Raw genomic sequence first — 27,807 nt, 5'->3', positions numbered from 1 at the left:
TAATATGTTTGAATTGGCTGAATGTTTGATATGTTTGAATTACCTGCATGTTTGATATGTTTAAATTGGATGAATGTTTGATATGTTTGAATTACCTGAATGTTTGAATTGGCTGAAGGTTTGAATTACCTGAATGTTTGATATGTTTGAATGACCTAAAAGTTGGATACGTTTGAATTACCTGAATGTTTGATATGTTTAAATTGGATGAATGTTTGATATGTTTGAATTACCTGAATGTTTGAATTACCGGAATGTTTGAATTACCTGAATGTTTGATATGTTTAAATTGGATGAATATTTGATATGTTTGAATTGGCTGAATGTTTGAATTGGATGAATGTTTGATATGTTTGAATTGGATGATTGTTTGATATGTTTGAATTGGATGATTGTTTGATATGTTTGAATTGGCTGAATGTTTGAATTGGATGAATGTTTGATATGTTTTGAATTGGATGATTGTTTGATATGTTTGAATTGGATGAATGTTTGATATGTTTGAATTGGATGATTGTTTGATATGTTTGAATTGGCTGAATGTTTGAATTGGATGAATGTTTGATATGTTTTGAATTGGATGATTGTTTGATATGTTCGAATTGGATGATTGTTTGATATGTTTGAATTGGATGAATGTTTGATATGTTTAAATTGGATGAATGTTTGATATGTTTGAATTAACTGAATGTTTGAATTGGATGAATGTGTGATATGTTTAAATTGGATGAATGTTTGATATGTTTGAATTGGATGAATGTTTGATATGTTTGAATTGGATGAATGTTTGAATTGGATGAATGTTTGATATGTTTAAATTGGCTGAATGTTTGAATTGGATGAATGTTTGATATGTTTGAATTGGATGAATGTTTGATATGTTTAAATTGGCTGAATGTTTGATATGTTTAAATTGGCTGAATGTTTGATATGTTTGAATTGGATGAATGTTTGATATGTTTGAATTGGATGAATGTTTGATATGTTTGAATTGGATGAATGTTTGAATTGGATGAATGTTTGATATGTTTAAATTGGCGGAATGTTTGAATTGGATGAATGTTTGATATGTTTAAATTGGCTGAATGTTTGATATGTTTGAATTACCTGAATGTTTGAATTGGATGAATGTTTGATATGTTTGAATTGGATGAATGTTTGAATTGGATGAATGTTTGATATGTTTGAATTGGCTGAATGTTTGAATTGGATGAATGTTTGATATGTTTGAATTACCTGAATGTTTGAATTGGATGAATGTTTGATATGTTTGAATTGGCTGAATGTTTGAATTGGATGAATGTTTGATATGTTTGAATTACCTGAATGTTTGAATTGGATGAATGTTTGATATGTTTGAATTGGCTGAATGTTTGATATGTTTGAATTACCTGAATGTTTGAATTGGATGAATGTGTGATATGTTTGAATTGGATGAATGTTTGAATTGGATGAATGTTTGATATGTTTAAATTGGCTGAATGTTTGAATTGGATGAATGTTTGATATGTTTGAATTGGATGAATGTTTGATATGTTTAAATTGGCTGAATGTTTGATATGTTTAAATTGGCTGAATGTTTGATATGTTTGAATTGGATGAATGTTTGATATGTTTGAATTGGATGAATGTTTGATATGTTTGAATTGGATGAATGTTTGAATTGGATGAATGTTTGATATGTTTAAATTGGCGGAATGTTTGAATTGGATGAATGTTTGATATGTTTAAATTGGCTGAATGTTTGATATGTTTGAATTACCTGAATGTTTGAATTGGATGAATGTTTGATATGTTTGAATTGGATGAATGTTTGAATTGGATGAATGTTTGATATGTTTGAAGTGGCTGAATGTTTGAATTGGATGAATGTTTGAAATGTTTGAATTACCTGAATGTTTGAATTGGATGAATGTTTGATATGTTTGAATTGGCTGAATGTTTGAATTGGATGAATGTTTGATATGTTTGAATTACCTGAATGTTTGAATTGGATGAATGTTTGATATGTTTGAATTGGCTGAATGTTTGATATGTTTGAATTACCTGAATGTTTGAATTGGATGAATGTGTGATATGTTTAAATTGGATGAATGTTTGATATGTTTGAATTGGATGCATGTTTGATATGTTGAAATTGGATGAATGTTTGATATGTTTAAATTTGATGAATGTTTCAATTGGCTGAATGTTTGATATGTTTGAATTGGCTGAATGTTTGATATGTTTGAGTTGGCTGAATGTTTGATATGTTTGAATTACCTGAATGTTTGAATTGGATGAATGTGTGATATGTTGAAATTGGATGAATGTTTGATATGTTTGAATTGGATGCATGTTTGATATGTTGAAATTGGATGAATGTTTGATATGTTTAAATTTGATGAATGTTTCAATTGGCTGAATGTTTGATATGTTTGAATTACCTGAATGTTTCAATTGGCTGAATGTTTGATATGTTTGAATTGGCTGAATGTTTGAATTGGCTGAATGTTTGATATGTTTGAATTGGCTGAATGTGTGATATGTTTAAATTGGATGAGTGTTTGATATGTTTAAATTGGATGAAAGTTTGATATGTTTTGAATTGGATGAATGTGTGATATGTTTAAATTGGATGCATGTTTGATATGTTGAAATTGGATGAATGTTTGATATGTTTGAATTGGATGCATGTTTGATATGTTGAAATTGGATGAATGTTTGATATGTTTGAATTGGCTGAATGTTTGAATTGGCGGAATGTTTGATATGTTTGAATTACCTGAATGTTTAAATTGGATGAATGTTTGATATGTTTGAATTGGCTGAATGTTTGAATTGGATGAATGCTTGATATGTTTGAATTACCTGAATGTTTGATATGTTTGAATTGGATGAATGTGTGATATGTTTAAATTGGATGAATGTTTGATATGTTTAAATTGGATGAATGTTTGATATGTTTGAATTACCTGAATGTTTGATATGTTTGAATTGGATGAATGTGTGATATGTTTAAATTGGATTAATATTTGATATGTTTGAATTGGATGAATGTTTGATATGTTTAAATTGGATGAATGTTTGATATGTTTGAATTACCTGAATGTTTGAATTGGCTGAATGTTTGAATTGGATGAATGTTTGATATGTTTGAATTGGATGAATGTTTGAATTGGATGAATGTTTGATATGTTTGAATTGGCTGAATGTTTGAATTGGATGAATGTTTGATATGTTTGAATTACCTGAATGTTTGAATTGGATGAATGTTTGATATGTTTGAATTACCTGAATGTTTGAATTACCTGAATGTTTGATATGTTTGAATTACCTGAATGTTTGATATGTTTGAATTGAATGAATGTGTGATATGTTTAAATTGGATGAATGTTTGATATGTTTAAATTGGATGAATGTTTGATATGTTTAAATTGGATGCATGTTTGATATGTTTAAATTGGATGAATGCTTGATATGTTGAAATTGGATGAATGTTTGATATGTTTGAATTGGATGCATGTTTGATATGTTTAAATTGGATGAATGTTTGATATGTTTGAATTGGATGCATGTTTGATATGTTTAAAATGGATGAATGTTTGATATGTTTGAATTGGCTGAATGTTTGATATGTTTGAATTGGCTGAATGTTTGATATGTTTGAATTACCTGAATGTTTGATATGTTTGAATTGGATGAATGTGTGATATGTTTGAATTGGATGAATGTGTGATATGTTTAAATTGGATGAATGTTTGATATGTTTAAATTGGATTAAAGTTTGATATGTTTTGAATTGGATGAATGCTTGCTATGTTTGAATTGGATGCATGTTTGATATGTTGAAATTGGATGAATGTTTGATATGTTTAAATTGGATGAATGTTTGAATTGGCTGAATGTTTGATATGTTTGAATTACCTGAATGTTTGAATTGGCTGAATGTTTGATATGTTTGAATTGGCTGAATGTTTGAATTGGCTGAATGTTTGATATGTTTGAATTGGCTGAATGTGTGATATGTTTAAATTGGAAGAATGCTTGATATGTTGAAATTGGATGAATGTTTGATATGTTTGAATTTGATAAATGTGTGATATGTTTAAATTGGATGAATGTTTGATATGTTTGAATTGGCTGAATGTTTGATATGTTTGAATTGGCTGAATGTTTGATATGTTTGAATTACCTGAATGTTTGATATGTTTGAATTGGATGAATGTGTGATATGTTTGAATTGGATGAATGTGTGATATGTTTAAATTGGATGAATGTTTGATATGTTTAAATTGGATGAAAGTTTGATATGTTTTGAATTGGATGAATGTGTGATATGTTTAAATTGGATGCATGTTTGATATGTTGAAATTGGATGAATGTTTGATATGTTTGAATTACCTGAATGTTTGAATTGGCTGAATGTTTGAATTGGATGAATGTTTGATATGTTTGAATTGGCTGAATGTTTGAATTGGATCAATGTTTGATATGTTTGAATTGGCTGAATGTTTGAATTGGATGAATGTTTGATATGTTTGAATTACCTGAATGTTTGAATTACCTGAATGTTTGATATGTTTGAATTACCTGAATGTTTGATATGTTTGAATTGAATGAATGTGTGATATGTTTAAATTGGATGAATGTTTGATATGTTTAAATTGGATGAATGTTTGATATGTTTAAATTGGATGCATGTTTGATATGTTTAAATTGGATGAATGCTTGATATGTTGAAATTGGATGAATGTTTGATATGTTTGAATTGGATGCATGTTTGATATGTTTAAATTGGATGAATGTTTGATATGTTTGAATTGGCTGAATGTTTGATATGTTTGAATTGGCTGAATGTTTGATATGTTTGAATTACCTGAATGTTTGATATGTTTGAATTGGATGAATGTGTGATATGTTTGAATTGGATGAATGTGTGATATGTTTAAATTGGATGAATGTTTGATATGTTTAAATTGGATGAAAGTTTGATATGTTTTGAATTGGATGAATGTGTGATGTGTTTAAATTGGATGCATGTTTGATATGTTGAAATTGGATGAATGTTTGATATGTTTGAATTGGATGCATGTTTGATATGTTGAAATTGGATGAATGTTTGATATGTTTGAATTGGATGCATGTTTGATATGTTTAAATTGGATGAATGTTTGAATTGGCTGAATGTTTGATATGTTTGAATTACCTGAATGTTTGAATTGGCTGAATGTTTGAATTGGCTGAATGTTTGATATGTTTGAATTACCTGAATGTTTGAATTACCTGAATGTTTGATATATTTGAATTACCTGAATGTTTGAATTACCTGAATGTTTGATATGTTTGAATTGAATGAATGTGTGATATGTTTAAATTGGATGAATGTTTGATATGTTTAAATTGGATGAATGTTTGATATGTTTAAATTGGCTGAATGTGTGATATGTTTAAATTGGATGAATGCTTGATATGTTGAAATTGGATGAATGTTTGATATGTTTGAATTGGATGAATGTGTGATATGTTTAAATTGGATGAATGTTTGATATGTTTGAATTGGCTGAATGTTTGATATGTTTGAATTGGCTGAATGTTTGAAATGTTTGAATTACCTGAATGTTTGAATTGGCTGAATGTTTGATATGTTTGAATTGGCTGAATGTTTGAATTGGCTGAATGTTTGATATGTTTGAATTGGATGAATGTGTGATATGTTTGAATTGGATGAATGTGTGATATGTTTAAATTGGATGAATGTTTGATATGTTTAAATTGGATGAAAGTTTGATATGTTTTGAATTGGATGAATGTTTGATATGTTTGAATTGGATGCATGTTTGATATGTTGAAATTGGATGAATGTTTGATATGTTTAAATTGGATGAATGTTTGAATTGGCTGAATGTTTGATATGTTTGAATTACCTGAATGTTTGAATTGGCTGAATGTTTGATATGTTTGAATTGGCTGAATGTGTGATATGTTTAAATTGGAAGAATGCTTGATATGTTGAAATTGGATGAATGTTTGATATGTTTGAATTGGATGAATGTGTGATATGTTTGAATTGGCTGAATGTTTGATATGTTTGAATTACCTGAATGTTTGATATGTTTGAATTGGATGAATGTGTGATATGTTTGAATTGGATGAATGTGTGATATGTTTAAATTGGATGAATGTTTGATATGTTTAAATTGGATGAAAGTTTGATATGTTTTGAATTGGATCAATGTGTGATATGTTTAAATTGGATGCATGTTTGATATGTTGAAATTGGATGAATGTTTGATATGTTTGAATTACCTGAATGTTTGAATTGGCTGAATGTTTGAATTGGATGAATGTTTGATATGTTTGAATTGGCTGAATGTTTGAATTGGATGAATGTTTGATATGTTTGAATTGGCTGAATGTTTGAATTGGATGAATGTTTGATATGTTTGAATTACCTGAATGTTTGAATTGGATGAATGTTTGATATGTTTGAATTACCTGAAATTTTGAATTACCTGAATGTTTGATATATTTGAATTACCTGAATGTTTGAATTACCTGAATGTTTGATATGTTTGAATTGAATGAATGTGTGATATGTTTAAATTGGATGAATGTTTGATATGTTTAAATTGGATGAATGTTTGATATGTTTAAATTGGATGCATGTTTGATATGTTTAAATTGGATGAATGCTTGATATGTTGAAATTGGATGAATGTTTGATATGTTTGAATTGGATGCATGTTTGATATGTTTAAATTGGATGAATGTTTGATATGTTTGAATTGGCTGAATGTTTGATATGTTTGAATTGGCTGAATGTTTGATATGTTTGAATTACCTGAATGTGTGATATGTTTGAATTGGATGAATGTGTGATATGTTTAAATTGGATGAATGTTTGATATGTTTAAATTGGATGCATGTTTGATATGTTTAAATTGGATGAATGTTTGATATGTTTGAATTGGCTGAATGTTTGATATGTTTGAATTGGCTGAATGTTTGATATGTTTGAATTACCTGAATGTTTGATATGTTTGAATTGGATGAATGTGTGATATGTTTGAATTGGATGAATGTGTGATATGTTGAAATTGGATGCATGTTTGATATGTTGAAATTGGATGAATGTTTGATATGTTTAAATTGGATGAATGTTTCAATTGGTTGAATGTTTGATATGTTTGAATTACCTGAATGTTTGAATTGGCTGAATGTTTGATATGTTTGAATTGGCTGAATGTGTGATATGTTTAAATTGGATGAATGTTTGATATGTTTAAATTGGATGAAAGTTTGATATGTTTTGAATTGGATGAATGTGTGATATGTTTAAATTGGATGCATGTTTGATATGTTGAAATTGGATGAATGTTTGATATGTTTGAATTGGATGCATGTTTGATATGTTGAAATTGGATGAATGTTTGATATGTTTGAATTGGCTGAATGTTTGAATTGGCGGAATGTTTGATATGTTTGAATTACCTGAATGTTTAAATTGGATGAATGTTTGATATGTTTGAATTGGCTGAATGTTTGAATTGGATGAATGCTTGATATGTTTGAATTACCTGAATGTTTGATATGTTTGAATTGGATGAATGTGTGATATGTTTAAATTGGATGAATGTTTGATATGTTTAAATTGGATGAATGTTTGATATGTTTGAATTACCTGAATGTTTGATATGTTTGAATTGGATGAATGTGTGATATGTTTAAATTGGATGAATGTTTGATATGTTTGAATTGGATGAATGTTTGATATGTTTAAATTGGATGAATGTTTGATATGTTTGAATTACCTGAATGTTTGAATTGGCTGAATGTTTGAATTGGATGAATGTTTGATATGTTTGAATTGGCTGAATGTTTGAATTGGATGAATGTTTGATATGTTTGAATTACCTGAATGTTTGAATTGGATGAATGTTTGATATGTTTGAATTACCTGAATGTTTGAATTACCTGAATGTTTGATATGTTTGAATTACCTGAATGTTTGATATGTTTGAATTGAATGAATGTGTGATATGTTTAAATTGGATGAATGTTTGATATGTTTAAATTGGATGAATGTTTGATATGTTTAAATTGGATGCATGTTTGATATGTTTAAATTGGATGAATGCTTGATATGTTGAAATTGGATGAATGTTTGATATGTTTGAATTGGATGCATGTTTGATATGTTTAAATTGGCTGAATGTTTGATATGTTTGAATTGGCTGAATGTTTGATATGTTTGAATTACCTGAATGTTTGATATGTTTGAATTGGATGAATGTGTGATATGTTTGAATTGGATGAATGTGTGATATGTTTAAATTGGATGAATGTTTGATATGTTTAAATTGGATGAAAGTTTGATATGTTTTGAATTGGATGAATGTGTGATGTGTTTAAATTGGATGCATGTTTGATATGTTGAAATTGGATGAATGTTTGATATGTTTGAATTGGATGCATGTTTGATATGTTGAAATTGGATGAATGTTTGATATGTTTAAATTGGATGAATGTTTGAATTGGCTGAATGTTTGATATGTTTGAATTACCTGAATGTTTGAATTGGCTGAATGTTTGATATGTTTGAATTGGCTGAATGTTTGAATTGGCTGAATGTTTGATATGTTTGAATTGGCTGAATGTGTGATATGTTTAAATTGGATGAATGCTTGATATGTTGAAATTGGATGAATGTTTGATATGTTTGAATTGGATGAATGTGTGATATGTTTAAATTGGATGAATGTTTGATATGTTTGAATTGGCTGAATGTTTGATATGTTTGAATTACCTGAATGTTTGATGTGTTTGAATTGGATGAATGTGTGATATGTTTGAATTGGATGAATGTGTGATATGTTTAAATTGGATGAATGTTTGATATGTTTAAATTGGATGAAAGTTTGATATGTTTTGAATTGGATGAATGTGTGATATGTTGAAATTGGATGAATGTTTGATATGTTTGAATTACCTGAATGTTTGAATTGGCTGAATGTTTGAATTGGATGAATGTTTGATATGTTTGAATTGGCTGAATGTTTGAATTGGATGAATGTTTGATATGTTTGAATTGGCTGAATGTTTGAATTGGATGAATGCTTGATATGTTTGAATAGGCTGAATGTTTGAATTGGATGAATGTTTGATATGTTTGAATTACCTGAATGTTTGAATTGGATGAATGTTTGATATGTTTGAATTACCTGAATGTTTGAATTACCTGAATGTTTGATATGTTTGAATTACCTGAATGTTTGATATGTTTGAATTGAATGAATGTGTGATATGTTTAAATTGGATGAATGTTTGATATGTTTAAATTGGATGAATGTTTGATATGTTTAAATTGGATGCATGTTTGATATGTTTAAATTGGATGAATGCTTGATATGTTGAAATTGGATGAATGTTTGATATGTTTGAATTGGATGCATGTTTGATATGTTTAAATTGGATGAATGTTTGATATGTTTGAATTGGCTGAATGTTTGATATGTTTGAATTACCTGAATGTTTGATATGTTTGAATTGGATGAATGTGTGATATGTTTGAATTGGATGAATGTGTGATATGTTTAAATTGGATGAATGTTTGATATGTTTAAATTGGATGAAAGTTTGATATGTTTTGAATTGGATGAATGTGTGATATGTTTAAATTGGATGCATGTTTGATATGTTGAAATTGGATGAATGTTTGATATGTTTGAATTGGATGCATGTTTGATATGTTGAAATTGGATGAATGTTTGATATGTTTAAATTGGATGAATGTTTGAATTGGCTGAATGTTTGATATGTTTGAATTACCTGAATGTTTGAATTGGCTGAATGTTTGATATGTTTGAATTGGCTGAATGTTTGAATTGGCTGAATGTTTGATATGTTTGAATTGGCTGAATGTGTGATATGTTTAAATTGGATGAATGCTTGATATGTTGAAATTGGATGAATGTTTGATATGTTTGAATTGGATGAATGTGTGATATGTTTAAATTGGATGAATGTTTGATATGTTTGAATTGGCTCAATGTTTGATATGTTTGAATTGGCTCAATGTTTGATATGTTTGAATTACCTGAATGTTTGATATGTTTGAATTGGATGAATGTGTGATATGTTTAAATTGGATGCATGTTTGATATGTTGAAATTGGATGAATGTTTGATATGTTTGAATTGGCTGAATGTTTGAATTGGCGGAATGTTTGATATGTTTGAATTACCTGAATGTTTAAATTGGATGAATGTTTGATATGTTTGAATTGGCTGATTGTTTGAATTGGATGAATGCTTGATATGTTTGAATTACCTGAATGTTTGATATGTTTGAATTGGATGAATGTGTGATATGTTTAAATTGGATGAATGTTTGATATGTTTAAATTGGATGAATGTTTGATATGTTTGAATTACCTGAATGTTTGATATGTTTGAATTGGATGAATGTGTGATATGTTTAAATTGGATTAATATTTGATATGTTTGAATTGGATGAATGTTTGATATGTTTAAATTGGATGAATGTTTGATATGTTTGAATTACCTGAATGTTTGAATTGGCTGAATGTTTGAATTGGATGAATGTTTGATATGTTTGAATTGGCTGAATGTTTGATATGTTTGAATTACCTGAATGTTTGAATTACCTGAATGTTTGATATGTTTGAATTACCTGAATGTTTGAATTGAATGAATGTGTGATATGTTTAAATTGGATGAATGTTTGATATGTTTAAATTGGATGAATGTTTGATATGTTTGAATTACCTGAATGTTTGAATTACCTGAATGTTTGATATGTTTGAATTACCTGAATGTTTGATATGTTTGAATTGAATGAATGTGTGATATGTTTAAATTGGATGAATGTTTGATATGTTTAAATTGGATGAATGTTTCATATGTTTTGAATTGGATGAATGTTTGATATGTTTGAATTGGATGAATGTTTAAATTGGATGAATGTTTGATATGTTTTGAATTACCTGAATGTTTGATATGTTTGAATTACCTGAATGTTTGATATGTTTGAATTGAATGAATGTTTGATATGTTTTGAATTGGATGCATGTTTGATATGTTTAAATTGGATGAATGCTTGATATGTTTAAATTGGATGAATGTTTGATATGTTTAAATTGGATGCATGTTTGATATGTTTAAATTGGATGAATGCTTGATATGTTTAAATTGGATGAATGTTTGATATGTTTTGAATTGGATGAATGTTTGAATTGGATCAATGTTTGAATTGGATGAATGTTTGATATGTTTTGAATTGGATGCATGTTTGATATGTTTAAATTGGATGAATGCTTGATATGTTTAAATTGGATGAATGTTTGATATGTTTTGAATTGGATGAATGTTTGAATTGGATGAATGTTTGAATTGGATGAATGTTTGATATGTTTGAATTACCTGAATGTTTGATGTTTGAATTGGCTGAATGTTTGAATTGGCTGAACGCAAAATCAAAGACTGCACACATGAATGCAATCATGAAAAGTGCCAACTTAGCAAATAGTCTATTTCTGCTTCAGCCAGCTCCTTAAAAAGTCAACTTCATGCATGGCAAAGACTGTTGGCTGCAGCAGTAATATATTCACACCCAGGCTAGTGAGATCAACCACTGATGAAGGTGTCCCTCACCATCTATGGACGGCACCACAGTCTTCCTCAGTGCCAGCACCAGCCCCAGAGGTGAACCAAAGAGGAAGAAGTCTGCCACCTCGAAGTCCAGCCTCCCTCCCTCTAGCATGGTACTCCCGCTGGAGCGCCTCGAACCTGAGTCTGTTCTCAATACACTGCTATGGAGACTGGAGAGACAGAGGGAGAGAGAGAGAGAGGGAACAGCAGAAGAGTGGGGGGAAAAATAAACAGTAGAAAAGTTAACATTTGATAACAAAGGTCGGTCAATGTAGCTATCTATACCTTGTGCGTGTGTGTCTGACCTGGACAGGAATGCCTGGTGGTGTTTGATGGTGTCTAGTTCGTAGGTGGAGGAGTCGCTGCGTTTGCGAGGCAGCATTCTCTTGGGGTCGTCAGGCCCTGAGCTGCGAGGGATGTCAATGTTACTGCGACTAAGATGGCGACTGCCCTCCAGAGTCGGAGAAGACGGAGAAGACAGAGAGACACTGTTTATTATGATGCCAGGGGAGAGGAGGTCTGTATCCTGGAGAGACGGAGGAGGTGGAGGGGGAGAGAAAGAGAGGGAGAGGGGGAGAGAGAGGGCACACATAGTTAGTAGCTGTCAGATCTATGCAACAGATAGGACCGGTTTCCCAGACAGAGATTAAGAGAGTTACATTGAAAGTGCTTTTTAGTCCTCGAGTAGCCCTGTGGGATGGAATTAAAGGAGACAGAGGTACCTGTACGCTGATGGTGCTGCCTCGTCTACTGCTGTTCTGGCTTTCTGAAACGATGACGTTACTGCTGCACAGCGCATCAAACCCTAGGATACCACCTACACAGTCCCCGATCACACACACCTACAGGAGGAGAGAATACACAGATTTAAATTGAGTACATACAGTACATACAGTGAGCTCCAAAAGTATTGGGACAGTGACACATGTTTTGTTGTTTTGGCTCTGTACTCCAGCACTTTGGATTTGAAATGATACAGTAGCGTTGAGGTTATCATGAATATTGATGAATGAGAAAGTTACAGACGCACAAACATCATGCCCCCAAGACAAGCTCACCTCTCACCATCATTATTAAGTAAAAGGGGAGGTTAGCATTTTTGGGGGGGTATGATATTTATGCCTCTGTAACTTTCTCGCTCATCATTATTGATGATTCATTCAGGACAATTCATAATCATGGTAGCATCCAAATTCATGTAGAAGTGTTTAGAAACATATTCTTTTCTTATTTACAATAAAAGTGACTCCAAAATGATACAATACATTATTTACCATTAATTTATATTGGGCATAAAATAATCTGAAACACAACCAAAACAAACAGCAAATGCATCCAACAAATACTCAACATTTGACTACTTTTATACACATATGAGTGAATTAGTCCCAATACTTTGGGGGGGAGGACTATGTACAAAAAGTCATTTTTAAACGGATCACTCAATAAGGATGAAAGTACCTTCAAATTAAAGCGGACAGTTTGAACATTAACTGCACAGTCATTGTATCATTTCAATGCTGGAGTACAAATCCAAAACAAATATTTACCACTGTCCCAATACTTTTGGAGCTCACTGTATTGTATAATCAGCAAAAATCACTAACCCCTTAACTTTGACCCCTGACTCCTGCACTGACCTGTCCGGAGAAGGATGCCCCTTCCAAGGACCTGATAAAGTCTCCATACACCTGATTGGCTCTTTGGATGACGGTTGCCACGGAGTCTTGGTACTGCGGAGCGGAAGTGGCCAATAGAGGCAGTGCAGCCAGAGGGATGTGGTCCTGACTGTTGGAAAGGCAGCCCTCATCAAAACTATAGGGACTGAGACTGGACCAGAGAGAGAGGAGCGAGGGTTAGAGTGTGTGTTTGTGTGTGTGTGTGCGTGCGTGTGCTCACTTGGAAACCTGTGTACTCACTTGGAAACCTGTGTACTCACTTGGAAACCTGTGAAAAGGCATCGGCACACACCGCCGGGCAGGGAACCATGCGGATGGCAATGCGTCCTAGGGCTGCTGGGTAATGTACTCTCATCACAGTCTCAAATGCTCCACTCAGAGTGTTGACGTCAGCCTGCTTACTACTTGGCTCACCTGGGAGTAATTATGAGTAAATACAAAATTGTTACATTGTCTTTACAAGAATAAATAAAGTGAGAACACTGCTTAAGTGTTTAAGGTAACTGCTTAAGTGTTTAAGGTAACTGTTTAAGTGTTTACTGTAACTGTTTAAGTGTTTAAGGTAACTGTTTAAGTGTTTAAGGTAACCGTTTAAGTGTTTACTGTAACTGTTTAAGGTAACTGCTTAAGTGTTTAAGGTAACTGCTTAAGTGTTTAAGGTAACTGTTTAAGGTAACTGTTTAAGTGTTTAAGGTAACTGCTTAAGTGTTTAAGGTAACTGCTTAAGTGTTTACTGTAACCGTTTAAGTGTTTACTGTAACTGTTTAAGTGTTTAAGGTAACTGCTTAAGTGTTTAAGGTAACCGCTTAAGTGTTTAAGGTAACTGTTTAAGTGTTTAAGGTAACTGCTTAAGTGTTTAAGGTAACTGCTTAAGTGTTTAAGGTTCTGTTTAAGTGTTTACTGTAACTGTTTAAGTGTTTAAGGTAACTGCTTAAGTGTTTAAGGTAACTGCTTAAGTGTTTAAGGTAACTGTTTAAGTGTTTAAGGTAACTGCTTAAGTGTTTAAGGTAACTGTTTAAGTGTTTAAGGTAACTGCTTAAGTGTTTAAAGTAACTGCTTAAGTGTTTAAGGTTCTGTTTAAGTGTTTACTGTAACTGTTTAAGATTTTAAGGTAACTGCTTAAGTGTTTAAGGTAACTGCTTAAGTGTTTAAGGTAACTGTTTAAGTGTTTAAGGTAACTGCTTAAGTGTTTAAGGTAACTGTTTAAGTGTTTACTGTAACTGTTTAAGTGTTTAAGGTAACTGCTTAAGTGTTTAAGGTAACTGCTTAAGTGTTTAAGGTAACTGTTTAAGTGTTTAAGGTAACCGTTTAAGTGTTTAAGGTAACTGTTTAAGTGTTTACTGTAACTGTTTAAGTGTTTAAGGTAACTGCTTAAGTGTTTAAGGTAACTGCTTAAGTGTTTAAGGTAACTGTGTAAGGTAACTGTTTAAGTGTTTACTGTAACTGTTTAAGTGTTTAAGGTAACTGCTTAAGTGTTTAAGGTAACTGTGTAAGGTAACTGTTTAAGTGTTTACTGTAACTGTTTAAGTGTTTAAGGTAACTGCTTAAGTGTTTAAGGTAACTGCTTAAGTGTTTACTGTAACTGTTTAAGTGTTTACTGTAACTGTTTAAGTGTTTAAGGTAACTGCTTAAGTGTTTAAGGTACCTGCTTAAGTGTTTAAGGTAACTGTTTAAGTGTTTAAGGTAACTGCTTAAGTGTTTAAGGTAACTGCTTAAGTGTTTAAGGTTCTGTTTAAGTGTTTACTGTAACTGTTTAAGTGTTTAAGGTAACTGCTTAAGTGTTTAAGGTAACTGCTTAAGTGTTTAAGGTAACTGTTTAAGTGTTTAAGGTAACTGTTTAAGTGTTTAAGGTAACTGCTTAAGTGTTTAAGGTAACTGCTTAAGTGTTTAAGGTAATTGTTTAAGTGTTTAAGGTAACTGCTTAAGTGTTTAAGGTAACTGCTTAAGTGTTAAGGTTCTGTTTAAGTGTTTACTGTAACTGTTTAAGTGTTTAAGGTAACTGCTTAAGTGTTTAAGGTAACTGCTTAAGTGTTTAAGGTAACTGTTTAAGTGTTTAAGGTAACTGCTTAAGTGTTTAAGGTAACTGTTTAAGTGTTTACTGTAACTGTTTAAGTGTTTAAGGTAACTGCTTAAGTGTTTAAGGTAACTGCTTAAGTGTTTAAGGTAACTGTTTAAGTGTTTAAGGTAACTGCTTAAGTGTTTAAGGTAACTGCTTAAGTGTTTAAGGTAACTGTTTAAGTGTTTAAGGTAACTGTTTAAGTGTGTAAGGTAACTGCTTAAGTGTTTAAGGAAACTGCTTAAGTGTTTAAGGTAACTGTTTAAGTGTTTAAGGTAACTGTTTACGTGTTTAAGGTAACTGTGTAAGTGTTTAAGGTAACTGTTTAAGTGTTTAAGGTAACTGTTTAAGTGTTTAAGGTAACTGTTTAAGTGTTTATGGTAACTGTTTAAGTGTTTAAGGTAACCGTTTAAGTGTTTAAGGTAACTGCTTAAGTGTTTAAGGTAACTGCTTAAGTGTTTAAGGTAATTGTTTAAGTGTTTAAGGTAACTGCTTAAGTGTTTAAGGTAACTGCTTAAGTGTTAAGGTTCTGTTTAAGTGTTTACTGTAACTGTTTAAGTGTTTAAGGTAACTGCTTAAGTGTTTAAGGTAACTGCTTAAGTGTTTAAGGTAACTGCTTAAGTGTTTGAGGTAACTGTTTAAGTGTTTACTGTAACTGTTTAAGGTAACTGCTTAAGTGTTTAAGGTAACTGCTTAAGTGTTTAAGGTAACTGTTTAAGTGTTTAAGGTAACTGTTTAAGTGTTTAAGGTAACTGCTTAAGTGTTTAAGGAAACTGCTTAAGTGTTTAAGGTAACTGTTTAAGTGTTTAAGGTAACTGTTTAAGTGTTTAAGGTAACTGTGTAAGTGTTTAAGGTAACTGTTTAAGTGTTTAAGGTAACTGTTTAAGTGTTTATGGTAACTGTTTAAGTGTTTAAGGTAACCGTTTAAGTGTTTAAGGTAACTGCTTAAGTGTTTAAGGTAACTGCTTAAGTGTTTAAGGTAATTGTTTAAGTGTTTAAGGTAACTGCTTAAGTGTTTAAGGTAATTGCTTAAGTATTAAGGTTCTGTTTAAGTGTTTACTGTAACTGTTTAAGTGTTTAAGGTAACTGCTTAAGTGTTTAAGGTAACTGCTTAAGTGTTTAAGGTAACTGCTTAAGTGTTTAAGGTAACTGTTTAAGTGTTTACTGTAACTGTTTAAGTGTTTAAGGTAACTGCTTAAGTGTTTAAGGTAACTGCTTAAGTGTTTAAGGTAACTGCTTAAGTGTTTAAGGTAACTGTTTAAGTGTTTAAGGTAACTGCTTAAGTGTTTAAGGTAACTGCTTAAGTGTTTAAGGTAACTGTTTAAGTGTTTAAGGTAACTGTTTAAGTGTTTAAGGTAACTGCTTAAGTGTTTAAGGTAACTGTTTAATTGTTTAAGGTAACTGTTTAAGTGTTTAAGGTAACTGCTTAAGTGTTTAAGGAAACTGCTTAAGTGTTTAAGGTAACTGTTTAAGTGTTTAAGGTAACTGTTTAAGTGTTTAAGGTAACTGTGTAAGTGTTTAAGGTAACTGTGTAAGTGTTTAAGGTAACTGTTTAAGTGTTTAAGGTAACTGTTTAAGTGTTTACTGTAACTGTTTAAGTGTTGTCCACTTTATAAAAATAGTTCTTATATTGTATACCTGCTCCAGTGTCTAATATGTTACCCCCGTGTAGAACCAGAACCAGAACGTGGATCTTGGAGGGCGTCAGACACTGCTGAGACGACCCATCCTACAGGATAAAGAGGAGGAGAGATGGTGGACACTGATTATTATTATTATTTTGTAGCTCAGTTGGTAGAGCATGGTGCTTGTAACGCCATGGTAGTGGGTTCTACTGTATGCACACTTTGCTAAATGGCATATAGAGTATATATGTGTTGGAGCACAATGGAGCACAATGAAGTAAACAATGGCATGGATTTTTAAAATAAAAAATAAAACAACATATTTTCACAGCCTACAGCAATGTTCCCTCTAATTTTTTTCAGCATTGAGCAAATTTTAGGTCTGATGGGTGCAAACTTCAACATTGTGGAAATTCTGTGCAACGTCTAGCGTGCTTTTACTGTGAACACTGAGGCTGTACCCACTTTAAGTTACTGTGAACACTGAGGCTGTACCCACTTTAAGTTACTGTGAACACTGAGGCTGTACCCACTTTAAGTTACTGTGAACACTGAGGCTGTACCCACTTGAAGTTACTGTGAACACTGAGGCTGTACCCACTTGAAGTTACTGTGAACACTGAGGCTGTACCCACTTGAAGTTACTGTGAACACTGAGGCTGTACCCACTTGAAGTTACTGTGAACACTGAGGCTGTACACACTTGAAGTTACTGTGAACATGGGGCCTGTACCCACTTTCAAGTACAGTTTTAACAGTGACCAAGTACGCTACCGTGGCTATTTGATCATAATGTAAGCCTACCAGAGTGGCCTACCATCAAAAATAATGGAGAAAATGCATCCCACAACATTTTAACGGCCGGATGTGATGCAGTCTGGATTCGAATCAGGTACTGCAGTGGCACCTCTTGCACTGTAATGCAGTGTCTTAGACCCCTGCGCTAATCAGGAGCCCATTCCATGAGGCTTTTGAAAAAAACATGCAGGGCTTGACATTAACCTGTTTATCCACTTGTCCTTTAGACAAGGAGGTGACTGAAAATGTTGTTTTGTTGTTCGATGCAAGAAACCACTTTACAAAATAAAATGTGTCATTATTCCCATACTATTATTACAGAAAATCAGACACATTATGCTACCCTCTGTCTATTGGCTACTTATTTTATTCAAGCCTATCTCAAAATACAACACTGCCTCTTTAAGACAAGAAACTCTTTACCTGACTGTCTTTCAAAGATGTCTAGAAATGTACAGAGCATTCGGAAGCTATTCAGACACCTTGACTTTTTCCACATTTAGTTACATTACAGCCTTATTCTAAAATATATATATTTTTAAATTTCCCTTGTCAATCTACACACAATACCCCATAACGACAAAGCGAAAACAGGTTTTTAGAAATGTTGCATAAGTATTCAGACCCTTTGCTATGAGACTCAAAATCGGGCTCCATTGATCATCCTTGAGATGTTTCTACAACTTGATAGGAGTCCACCTGTGGTAAATTCAATTGATTGGACATGATTTGGAAAGGCACACATCTGTCTATATGAGGTCCCACAGTTGACAGTGCATGTCTGAGAAAAAACTAATGAGGTTGAAGGAATTCTCCTTAGAGCTCAGAGACAGGATTGGGTAGAGGCACAAACCTGGGGAGGGGTGCCCAAACATATCTGAAGTATTGAAGGTACCCAAGAACACAATGGTCTTCATCATTCTTAAATGGATGAAGTTTGGAACCACCAAGACTCTTCCTAGAGCTGACCGTCCGGCCAAACTGAGCAATTGGGGGAGAAGGGCCTTGGTCAGCGAGGTGACCAAGAACAATATGGTCACTCTGACAGAGCTCCAGAGTTCCTCTGTGGAGATGGGATAACCTTCCAGAAGGACAACCATCTCTGCAGCACTCCACCAATCAGGACTTTATGGTAGTGTCCAGACGAAAGCTTCTTCTCAGTAAAAGGCACATGACAGCATGGTTGGAGTTTGCCAAAAGCCACCTAAAGGACTCTCAGACGATGAGAAACAAGATTCTCTGGCCTGATGAAACCGAGAATGAACTCTTTGGCCTGAATGCCAAGCATCACGTCTGGCGGAAACCTGGCACCATCCCTACGGTGAAGCATGGTGGTGGCAGCATCATGCTGTGGGATTTTTTTTAACGGCAGGGATTGGGAGACTAGTCAGGATCGAGGGGAAAGATGAACAGAGCAAAGTACAGACAGATCCTTAATGAAAACCTGCTCCAGAGTGCTCAGGGCCTCAGACTGGGGTGAAGGTTCACCTTCCAACAAGACAATGACCTTAAGACAACGTAGGAGTGGCTTTGCGATAAGTCTCTGAATATCCGTGAGTGGCCCAGCCAGAGCCCGGACTTAAACCCAACCGAACATCTCTGGAGAGACCTGAAAATAGCTGTCCATTAACGCTTCCCATCAAACCTGAAAGAGCTTGAGAGGATCTGCAGAGAAAAATGGGAGAAACTCCCCAAATACAGGTGTGCCAAGCTTCTAGCATCATACCCAAGAAGACTCAAAGCTACAATCGCTGCCAAAGGTGCTTCAACATAGTACTGAGTAAATGGTCTGTGTACTTATGTGTGATATTTCCATTTATTATTTTTAATACATTTGCAAACATTTCTAAAAGCCTGTTTTCGTTTTGTCATTATAGGGTATTGTGTGTAGAATGATGAGAGAAAAAACGATTTAATCGATTTTAGAATAAAACTATAACGTAATAAAATGTGGAAAAAGTCAAGGCGTCTGAACACTTTCCAAATGCACTGTACCCGTTTTGTGCTCTTGTAGGAAGCAATCAGCTGGGGCGGCAGGTAACCTAGTGGTTAGAGCGTTGGTCCAGTAACCGAAAGGTTGCAAGATTGAATCCCTGAGCTGACAAGGTAAAAATCTGTCATTCTGCCCCTGAACAAGGCAGTTAACCCACTGTTCCGAGGCTGTCATTGTAAATAAGAATGTGTTCTTAACTGACTTCCCTAGTTAAATAAATGTTACTAAAAAAAGCACTCCCATATTGCTCACTACAAATTATATAAACTCAGCAAAAAAAGAAACATCCCTTTTTCAGGACCTTGTCTTTCAAATATAATTTGTAAAAATCCAAATAACTTCACAGATCTTCATTGTAAAGGGTTTAAACTCTGTTTCCAATGCTTGTTCAATGAACCATAAACAATTAATGAACATGCACCCGTGGAACGGTCGTTAAGACACTAACAGCACCAGCAATACTGCTCGTTCTGTGCGTGATTTCCTGCAAGACAGGAATGTCAGTGTTCTGCCACGGCCAGCGAAGAGCCCGGATCTCAATCCCATTGAGCACGTCTGGGACCTGTTGGATCGGAGGGTGAGGGCTAGGGCCATTCCCCCCAGAAATGTCCGGAAACTTGCAGGTGCCTTGGTGGAAGAGTGGGGTAACATCTCACAGCAAGAACTGGCAAATCTGGTGCAGTCCATGAGGAGGAGATACACTGCAGCTGATAGCCACAGCAGATACTGACTGTTACCTTTGATTTTGACCCCCCCTTTGTTCAGGGACACATTATTGTCACGACTTCCACCGAAGTCGTTTCCTCCCCTTGTTTGGGCAGCGTTCGGCGTCGGTCTTCTAGCCATCGTCGATCCACTTTTCATTTTCCATTTGTTTTGTCTTATTTTCCTACGCACCTGGTTTCCATTTCCCTCATTAATTGTTGTGTATTTAACCCTCTGTTCCCCCCATGTCTTTGTATGGATTTTTTTGTTGTAAATATTTGTGCACATGTTTACTGGTGCACGTCGGGTTTTGTACCCATATTCTGTTGTATTTTTATGCCGTTGATTTTTGTATTAAACTGCTCCGGCTATTACCTAGTTCTGCTCTCCTGCGTCTGACTTCCCCGCCACCAGTTACGCACCCCTTTACAATTATTCCATTTCTGTTAGTCACATGTCTTTGGAACTTGTTCCGTTTATGTCTCAGTTGTTGAATCTTGTTATGTTCACACTTACACATGTTAAGTTTGCTGAAAATAAATGCAGTTGACAGTGAGAGGACGTTTCTTTTTTTGTTGAGTTTATAATTGGGCTAATAACTCACTAACTAGCAAAGGATATGAACAACATTTTCACACGTGGCTACATGCAGCTCTTACTTTAAACTCAAAACAAGCGCATCTACTCATGACCACAGCTGTAAACACAGTCTAGTTCAAAGTAAATGGCACAGATCCATTTATGGCAATGGTCTATTTGCATATAGGCCTTCTGCAGCTCTGATTGGTTATGCCACACTGGTCTGTGTAGAGTATGGGCTGAGTCATGCTCAATAAAATCCTACTCCAATGCCTACAACAAAATCTCTATCATGTTTCGGTCTGTTTTACTGAAAGTGGCTAATATTGTGTTGATTCGATCACAATTGCCACAGTAAAGGGAAAGGTTGATAGTTTTAAATAACTGGGAAAACTCTACAAAGTTGAGTGAAGTTCAATCTTGTGCTTGTCTCTGTTGGCTGATATTTCTTCTGCGCCCTGCACACCAGTCTCTAGACTACTGAGCACCCGCACACGGGCGCAGGTTAGAGGGAACATTGGCGTACAGTATGATCTGAGTGACCTAACACAACACCCTACACGAACAAAAATATCCAGTTGTTTTTCCGGTAACTTACTGGCAGCCATTTACCAGCAATTTACTGTATAAAAAAGTACAGTATGTTACTGTAATTTCCAAAGAAACTTTGGTTTAACAGTTGACAATAACTTACAAGTAACTGGATTCCAGTAAGTTACCATAAACACAGCAGGATTTGTTTGACCTTGTCCTACTGGGAACCTACTCACACCACAGGGCATTGGACTTCTAAAGGCTACCTCAGAGGTTAAAGGTCAGACTTACAGCTGGTCGTCTGTGGGACCTGACAGTGGAACGACGTCTCCGTTTACCAGAGACGTGACGCTGGACACAGAGTGGATAACACAACATTCATATAATATGTGCGTGTGTGATCCCCAGAGACACTGTGACGTTCTCTCTCCCCCTGGGATCAGCTTCAGACAACTTTACCAAGTCAACTGTTCCAGTACCAAAGACGTACAGTTCAACTGCAAACATTGCTGTTCATGTATTGTTATGAAATGTTGTTAAGAACTTGTGATTCTATAGTAAGTAATCCTCTGTGAGAATCTCATGTCGTTGTTTACCTGGTCTGTGAGAACCTCACAATGATGTTTACTCTTGTCTGTGATGGATTCTGGGTACTAACTCTTAAACGATTGCAGGGAAAGTGATCACATGGTAGGCATTGATAAAGGGAGAGAGCCATGGATTAGTGATGAAGGGGGTCGAGGTCAGGTCAGGTCACGTTAAGGGAGAAGAAAAAGTGTATTGCCCGTATCAAGTATTTTCCTGCCTAGCAATTAGCGAGGAGGAGACATATACCACCACTATTGTAACCATGTCTTTGTCGATTCAGCTGTTCGATCCTTTGGAAAGAATAAACTTGGTTTAAGCTTTCACAGTGTCCGTTGAGTTCTTACTCTAATAATTAGAATATAACATCTGTGAGAACCTCATGTCGTTGTTTACCAGGTCTGTGAGAACCTCATGTCGTTGTTTACCAGGTCTGTGAGAACCTCATGTCGTTGTTTACCAGGTCTGTGAGAACCTCATGTCGTTGTTTACCAGGTCTGTGAGAACCTCATGTCGTTGTTTACCAGGTCTGTGAGAACCTCATGTCGTTGTGTACCAGGTCTGTGAGAACCTCATGTCGTTGTTTACCAGGTCTGTGAGAACCTCATGTCGTTGTTTACCAGGTCTGTGAGAACCTCATGTCGTTGTTTACCAGGTCAGTGAGAACCTCATGAATACTCTCATACAGTCTTCATACTGTAGCTACAGTGGAAGCATACCTCAATCAGTCGTTCCTCACTACTGGTTACTGTATAGTCTTCACCCGACTCCTGATACAGGCTCTCTGTAAATACACATACACACACAGACAGACAGACACACACACACAGACAGACACGAAGACAAACACATGTGAAAACACACACACACACGATTAACTTTTATTAAACAAATTCACTTCCTGAAGGACGAGATTGGATATGAAGATCTGAAATATAAATGAGGAACGGAACATGTGTGTGCGTGTGTGTGTGCTCCTACCCTGGCCTTCGTCTGTCTCTGTAGTCTCTATCTTGTCCATCAGGTCGTTGGAACTCCACTTGTTCATCTCCTTGGCATGTAATAACATCTCCTCATCTCCAGAGAAGTCCTCTGAAGAGACAGACACAGCATAACATCAGCATTGCATTAGTATAACATCACTATAATATTAGTATTACGTCAGCATACCATCAGTATAACATAAGCACAACATCAGTATAACATCAGTATATCATCTATATCATCAGTATAACATCGGCACAACATCAGCACAACATCAGTATAACATCAGCACAACATCAGTATAACATCAGTATAACATCAGCATACCATCAGCACAACATCAGTATAACATCAGTATATCATCTATATCATCAGTATAACATCGGCACAACATCAGCACAACATCAGTATAACATCAGTATAACATCAGCACAACATCAGTATAACATCAGTATAACATCACCACAACATCAGTATAACATCAGTATATCATCTATATCATCAGTATAACATCGGCACAACATCAGCACAACATCAGTATAACATCAGCTTAACATCGGCACAACATCAGCACAACACCAGTATAACATCAGTATAACATCAGCACAACATCAGTATAACATCAGTATAACATCAGCATACCATCAGTATAACATCAGCACAACATCAGTATAACATCAGTATATCATCTATATCATCAGTATAACATCGGCACAACATCAGCACAACATCAGTATAACATCAGTATAACATCAGTACAACATCAGTATAACATCAGCATACCATCAGTATAACATCAGCACAACATCAGTATAACATCAGTATAACATCAGCATAACATCAGCATAACATCAGCACAACGTCAGCATAACATCAGTATAACATCAGCACAACATCAGCATAACATCAGTATAACATTAGCATAACATCAGCACAACATCAGTATAACATCAGCATAACATCAGTATAACATCAGCATAACATCAGCATAACATCAGCACAACGTCAGTATAACATCAGTATATCATCTATATCATCAGTATAACATCAGTATAACATCAGCGTAACATCAGTATAACATCAGCATAACATCAGCATAACATCAGCATAACATCAGCACAACATCAGTATAACATCAGTATATCATCTATATCATCAGTATAACATCAGTATAACATCAGCATAACATCAGCATAACATCAGTATAACATCAGCGTAACATCAGTATAACATCAGCACAACATCAGCATAACATCAGTATAACATTAGCATAACATCAGCACAACATCAGTATAACATCAGCATAACATCAGTATAACATCAGCATAACATCAGCATAACATCAGCACAACGTCAGTATAACATCAGTATATCATCTATATCATCAGTATAACATCAGTATAACATCAGCGTAACATCAGTATAACATCAGCATAACATCAGCACAACATCAGTATAACATCAGTATAACATCAGTATAACATCAGCACAACATCAGTATAACATCAGTATAATATCAGCATAACATCAGTTGAACATTAGCATAACATCAGTTGAACATTAGCATAACATCAGTTGAACATTAGCATAACATCAGTTCAACATCAGTTCAACATTAGCATATCAGCATAACATCAGTATAACATCAGTAATTATTGTAGTTGTAATAACAGTAATATAACAACATTTAATGACATGGAATAACATTTAATAATGGAATAACATATCGTTGTCAGACAAATCTTCTGATGAGATAGATATAACATCAGTATGAGCTGATAGTAGTTACTGTAGTCACTGTAATAACTGTTTGTAATAACATGTAATAGCATACCGGGAGCATCGAAGAACTCGTCGTCAGTGCTGTCCTCTGAGTCACGAGCGATACTCTGCATCCGCCACTCTGAGATGTTCTGGTTCACAGGACTTCCTGTGTGTGTGGGAGGGGGGGAGAACGAGATAGGACTAATCTTTGTATCTGTGCCATTATAGATTATAGCGTCTGTGACAGCATGGGCAGAGCCATTGAGGAAATCTCTATTTTGAAGTAGTCAATTATCTTCTTCATGATTAGCTGATCCCTCCTGATGACCCGGTTGGACATGACTCCAACAGGGTCACCAGGAGGGATCATCCAATGAAGTTGGAAGTCCCACCCAGTTGATTACATTAAAATGGTGGAAGCCCTCAATGTCGCTGCCCATGCTAACACAGCCTTTTGGCCACTAGAGGCCTCCATCATTCTCTATGGTGAGGGCACTATTCTCTCATGTTTGTTGGGTCAAGTGAAACTCCTGCTAGGGAAACGTCTTGTAGAGTAGCAGTGATGTTTATAAGCTCCACCTTGTCCACTTAAAAAGTGTCTAGGGTCTAGGGGTTGATTTGAGATTTGTAAAATTAAAGGCTTTTCCCACTCACCTCCTCTCTTCGAGGATCTATTAGACGACCTGGATGAAGTTGACCACTGCTTGGTGAGCTCTCCACGCGTATGTAACGTATCTCCCAGCCCTGCCCCTCCTCCCTCCACCTCTCCCCCGTCCCGCAGGGACCCCTCTAAGTCCCGCTCAGGTGTGACGGGGGTCCTGTTGGACTCTGCTGCGCACTCCTCGGTGTCACTGAGGCTATACTGGGCCATCTTCGTGGCCAGGGCTAGCTGGGTCTCCAGCTCCAGCTGTCTGATGTCCTCTATGGTCAGACCGTACCATTCATCCTGCCAGCACCACGCCTGCCGGTGGGCACGCACCATCACCTTACGCAGGCCTGCAGAGAGGAGAAGACAGGTTAGTATCATAACGAACTAATTAACTAACTAGCTAACTAACTAACTAATCATCCATCACCTTACACAGGCCTGCAGGGAGGAGAGGACAAGTTAGTATCATAACTAACTAACTAACTAACTAATCATCCATCACCTTACACAGGCCTGCAGGGAGGAGAGGACAGGTTAGTATCATAACGAACTAATTAACTAACTAACTAACTAATCATCCATCACCTTACACAGGCCTGCAGGGAGGAGGGGACAAGTTAGTATCATAACTAACTAACTAACTAACTAACTAACTAACGAACTAATCATCCATCACCTTACACAGGCCTGCAGGGAGGAGAGGACAAGTTAGTATCATAACTAACTAACTAACTAACTAACTAACTAACTAACTAACTAACTAACTAACTAACTAAATAACTAATCATCCATCACCTTACACAGGCCTGCAGGGAGGAGAGGACAAGGTTAGTATCATAACAAACTAATGAACTAACTAGCTAACTAACTAACTAACTAATCATCCATCACCTTACACAGGCCTGCAGGGAGGAGAGGACAAGGTTAGTATCATAACGAACTAACTAACTAACTAATTAACTAACTAACTAATCATCCATCACCTTACACAGGCCTGCAGGGAGGAGGGGACAAGTTAGTATCATAACTAACTAACTAACTAACTAACTAACTAACTAACTAACTAACGAACTAATCATCCATCACCTTACACAGGCCTGCAGGGAGGAGAGGACAAGTTAGTATCATAACTAACTAACTAACTAACTAACTAACTAATCATCCATCACCTTACACAGGCCTGCAGGGAGGAGAGGACAAGGTTAGTATCATAACAAACTAATTAACTAACTAGCTAACTAACTAACTAACTAATCATCCATCACCTTACACAGGCCTGCAGGGAGGAGAGGACAAGGTTAGTATCATAACGAACTAACTAACTAACTAACTAATTAACTAACTAACTAATCATCCATCACCTTACACAGGCCTGCAGGGAGGAGGGGACAAGTTAGTATCATAACTAACTAACTAACTAACTAACTAACTAACTAACGAACTAATCATCCATCACCTTACACAGGCCTGCAGGGAGGAGAGGACAAGTTAGTATCATAACTAACTAACTAACTAACTAACTAACTAACTAACTAACTAACTAATCATCCATCACCTTACACAGGCCTGCAGGGAGGAGAGGACAAGGTTAGTATCATAACAAACTAATTAACTAACTAGCTAACTAACTAACTAACTAATCATCCATCACCTTACACAGGCCCGCAGGGAGGAGAGGACAAGTTAGTATCATAACTAACTAACTAACTAACTAACTAACTAACTAACTAACTAACTAATCATCCATCACCTTACACAGGCCCGCAGGGAGGAGAGGACAAGTTAGTATCATAACTAACTAACTAACTAATTAACTAATCATCCATCACCTTACACAGGCCTGGGGGGAGGAGGGGACAAGTTAGTATCATAACTAACTAACTAACTAGCTAACTAACTAATCATCAATCACAGGCTTGGGGGGAGGAGAGGAAAGTGAAGGGCAGGACATTAATAACATTATCACAGACATTTCTTTCAATTCCAAACAATTTAATGATTCACCTCTCTCTTTCTCTCAGTACCCATCAATCATGCATACGTTCATTAGAAATACACTAATGAACCTGTCAATCGATATATATATATATGCCATTTAGCAGACGCTTTTATCCAAAGCGACTTACAGTCATGTGTGCATACATTCTACGTATGGGTGGTCCCGGGGATCGAACCCACTACCCTGGCGTTACAAGCGCCATGCTC

General features: G+C 35.1%; 1 protein-coding gene across 7 annotated transcripts in view; it reads right to left on the bottom strand.

Moving 5' to 3' along the window:
- The window catches only part of LOC118376713 (membrane-associated phosphatidylinositol transfer protein 2-like), a 109,667-nt gene that overhangs the window by 22,433 nt on the left and 59,427 nt on the right, over nucleotides 1-27,807 (bottom strand). For 5 of the 7 annotated variants that reach the window (XM_052458296.1, XM_052458297.1, XM_052458298.1 and 2 more), the window contains 11 exons: nucleotides 25,608-25,949; nucleotides 25,024-25,119; nucleotides 23,187-23,297; nucleotides 22,925-22,989; nucleotides 21,912-21,971; nucleotides 17,025-17,115; nucleotides 13,591-13,744; nucleotides 13,292-13,481; nucleotides 12,374-12,493; nucleotides 11,957-12,177; nucleotides 11,655-11,821 (listed from right to left, as the gene is read on the bottom strand). In XM_052458296.1, the coding sequence (XP_052314256.1) occupies nucleotides 11,655-11,821; nucleotides 11,957-12,177; nucleotides 12,374-12,493; nucleotides 13,292-13,481; nucleotides 13,591-13,744; nucleotides 17,025-17,115; nucleotides 21,912-21,971; nucleotides 22,925-22,989; nucleotides 23,187-23,297; nucleotides 25,024-25,119; nucleotides 25,608-25,949 (1,617 nt within the window). The remainder of the gene's footprint in view (nucleotides 1-11,654; nucleotides 11,822-11,956; nucleotides 12,178-12,373; nucleotides 12,494-13,291; nucleotides 13,482-13,590; nucleotides 13,745-17,024; nucleotides 17,116-21,911; nucleotides 21,972-22,924; nucleotides 22,990-23,186; nucleotides 23,298-25,023; nucleotides 25,120-25,607; nucleotides 25,950-27,807) is intronic. The other 2 variants (XM_052458299.1, XM_052458301.1) reach the window with 1 other exon arrangement.

Source organism: Oncorhynchus keta, chromosome 12 (genome assembly GCF_023373465.1).
Source record: "Oncorhynchus keta strain PuntledgeMale-10-30-2019 chromosome 12, Oket_V2, whole genome shotgun sequence".
Lineage (NCBI taxonomy): Eukaryota > Metazoa > Chordata > Actinopteri > Salmoniformes > Salmonidae > Oncorhynchus > Oncorhynchus keta.
The sequence above is the reverse complement of the archived record's forward strand: the minus strand, read 5'-3'. Positions and strand labels throughout refer to the sequence as shown.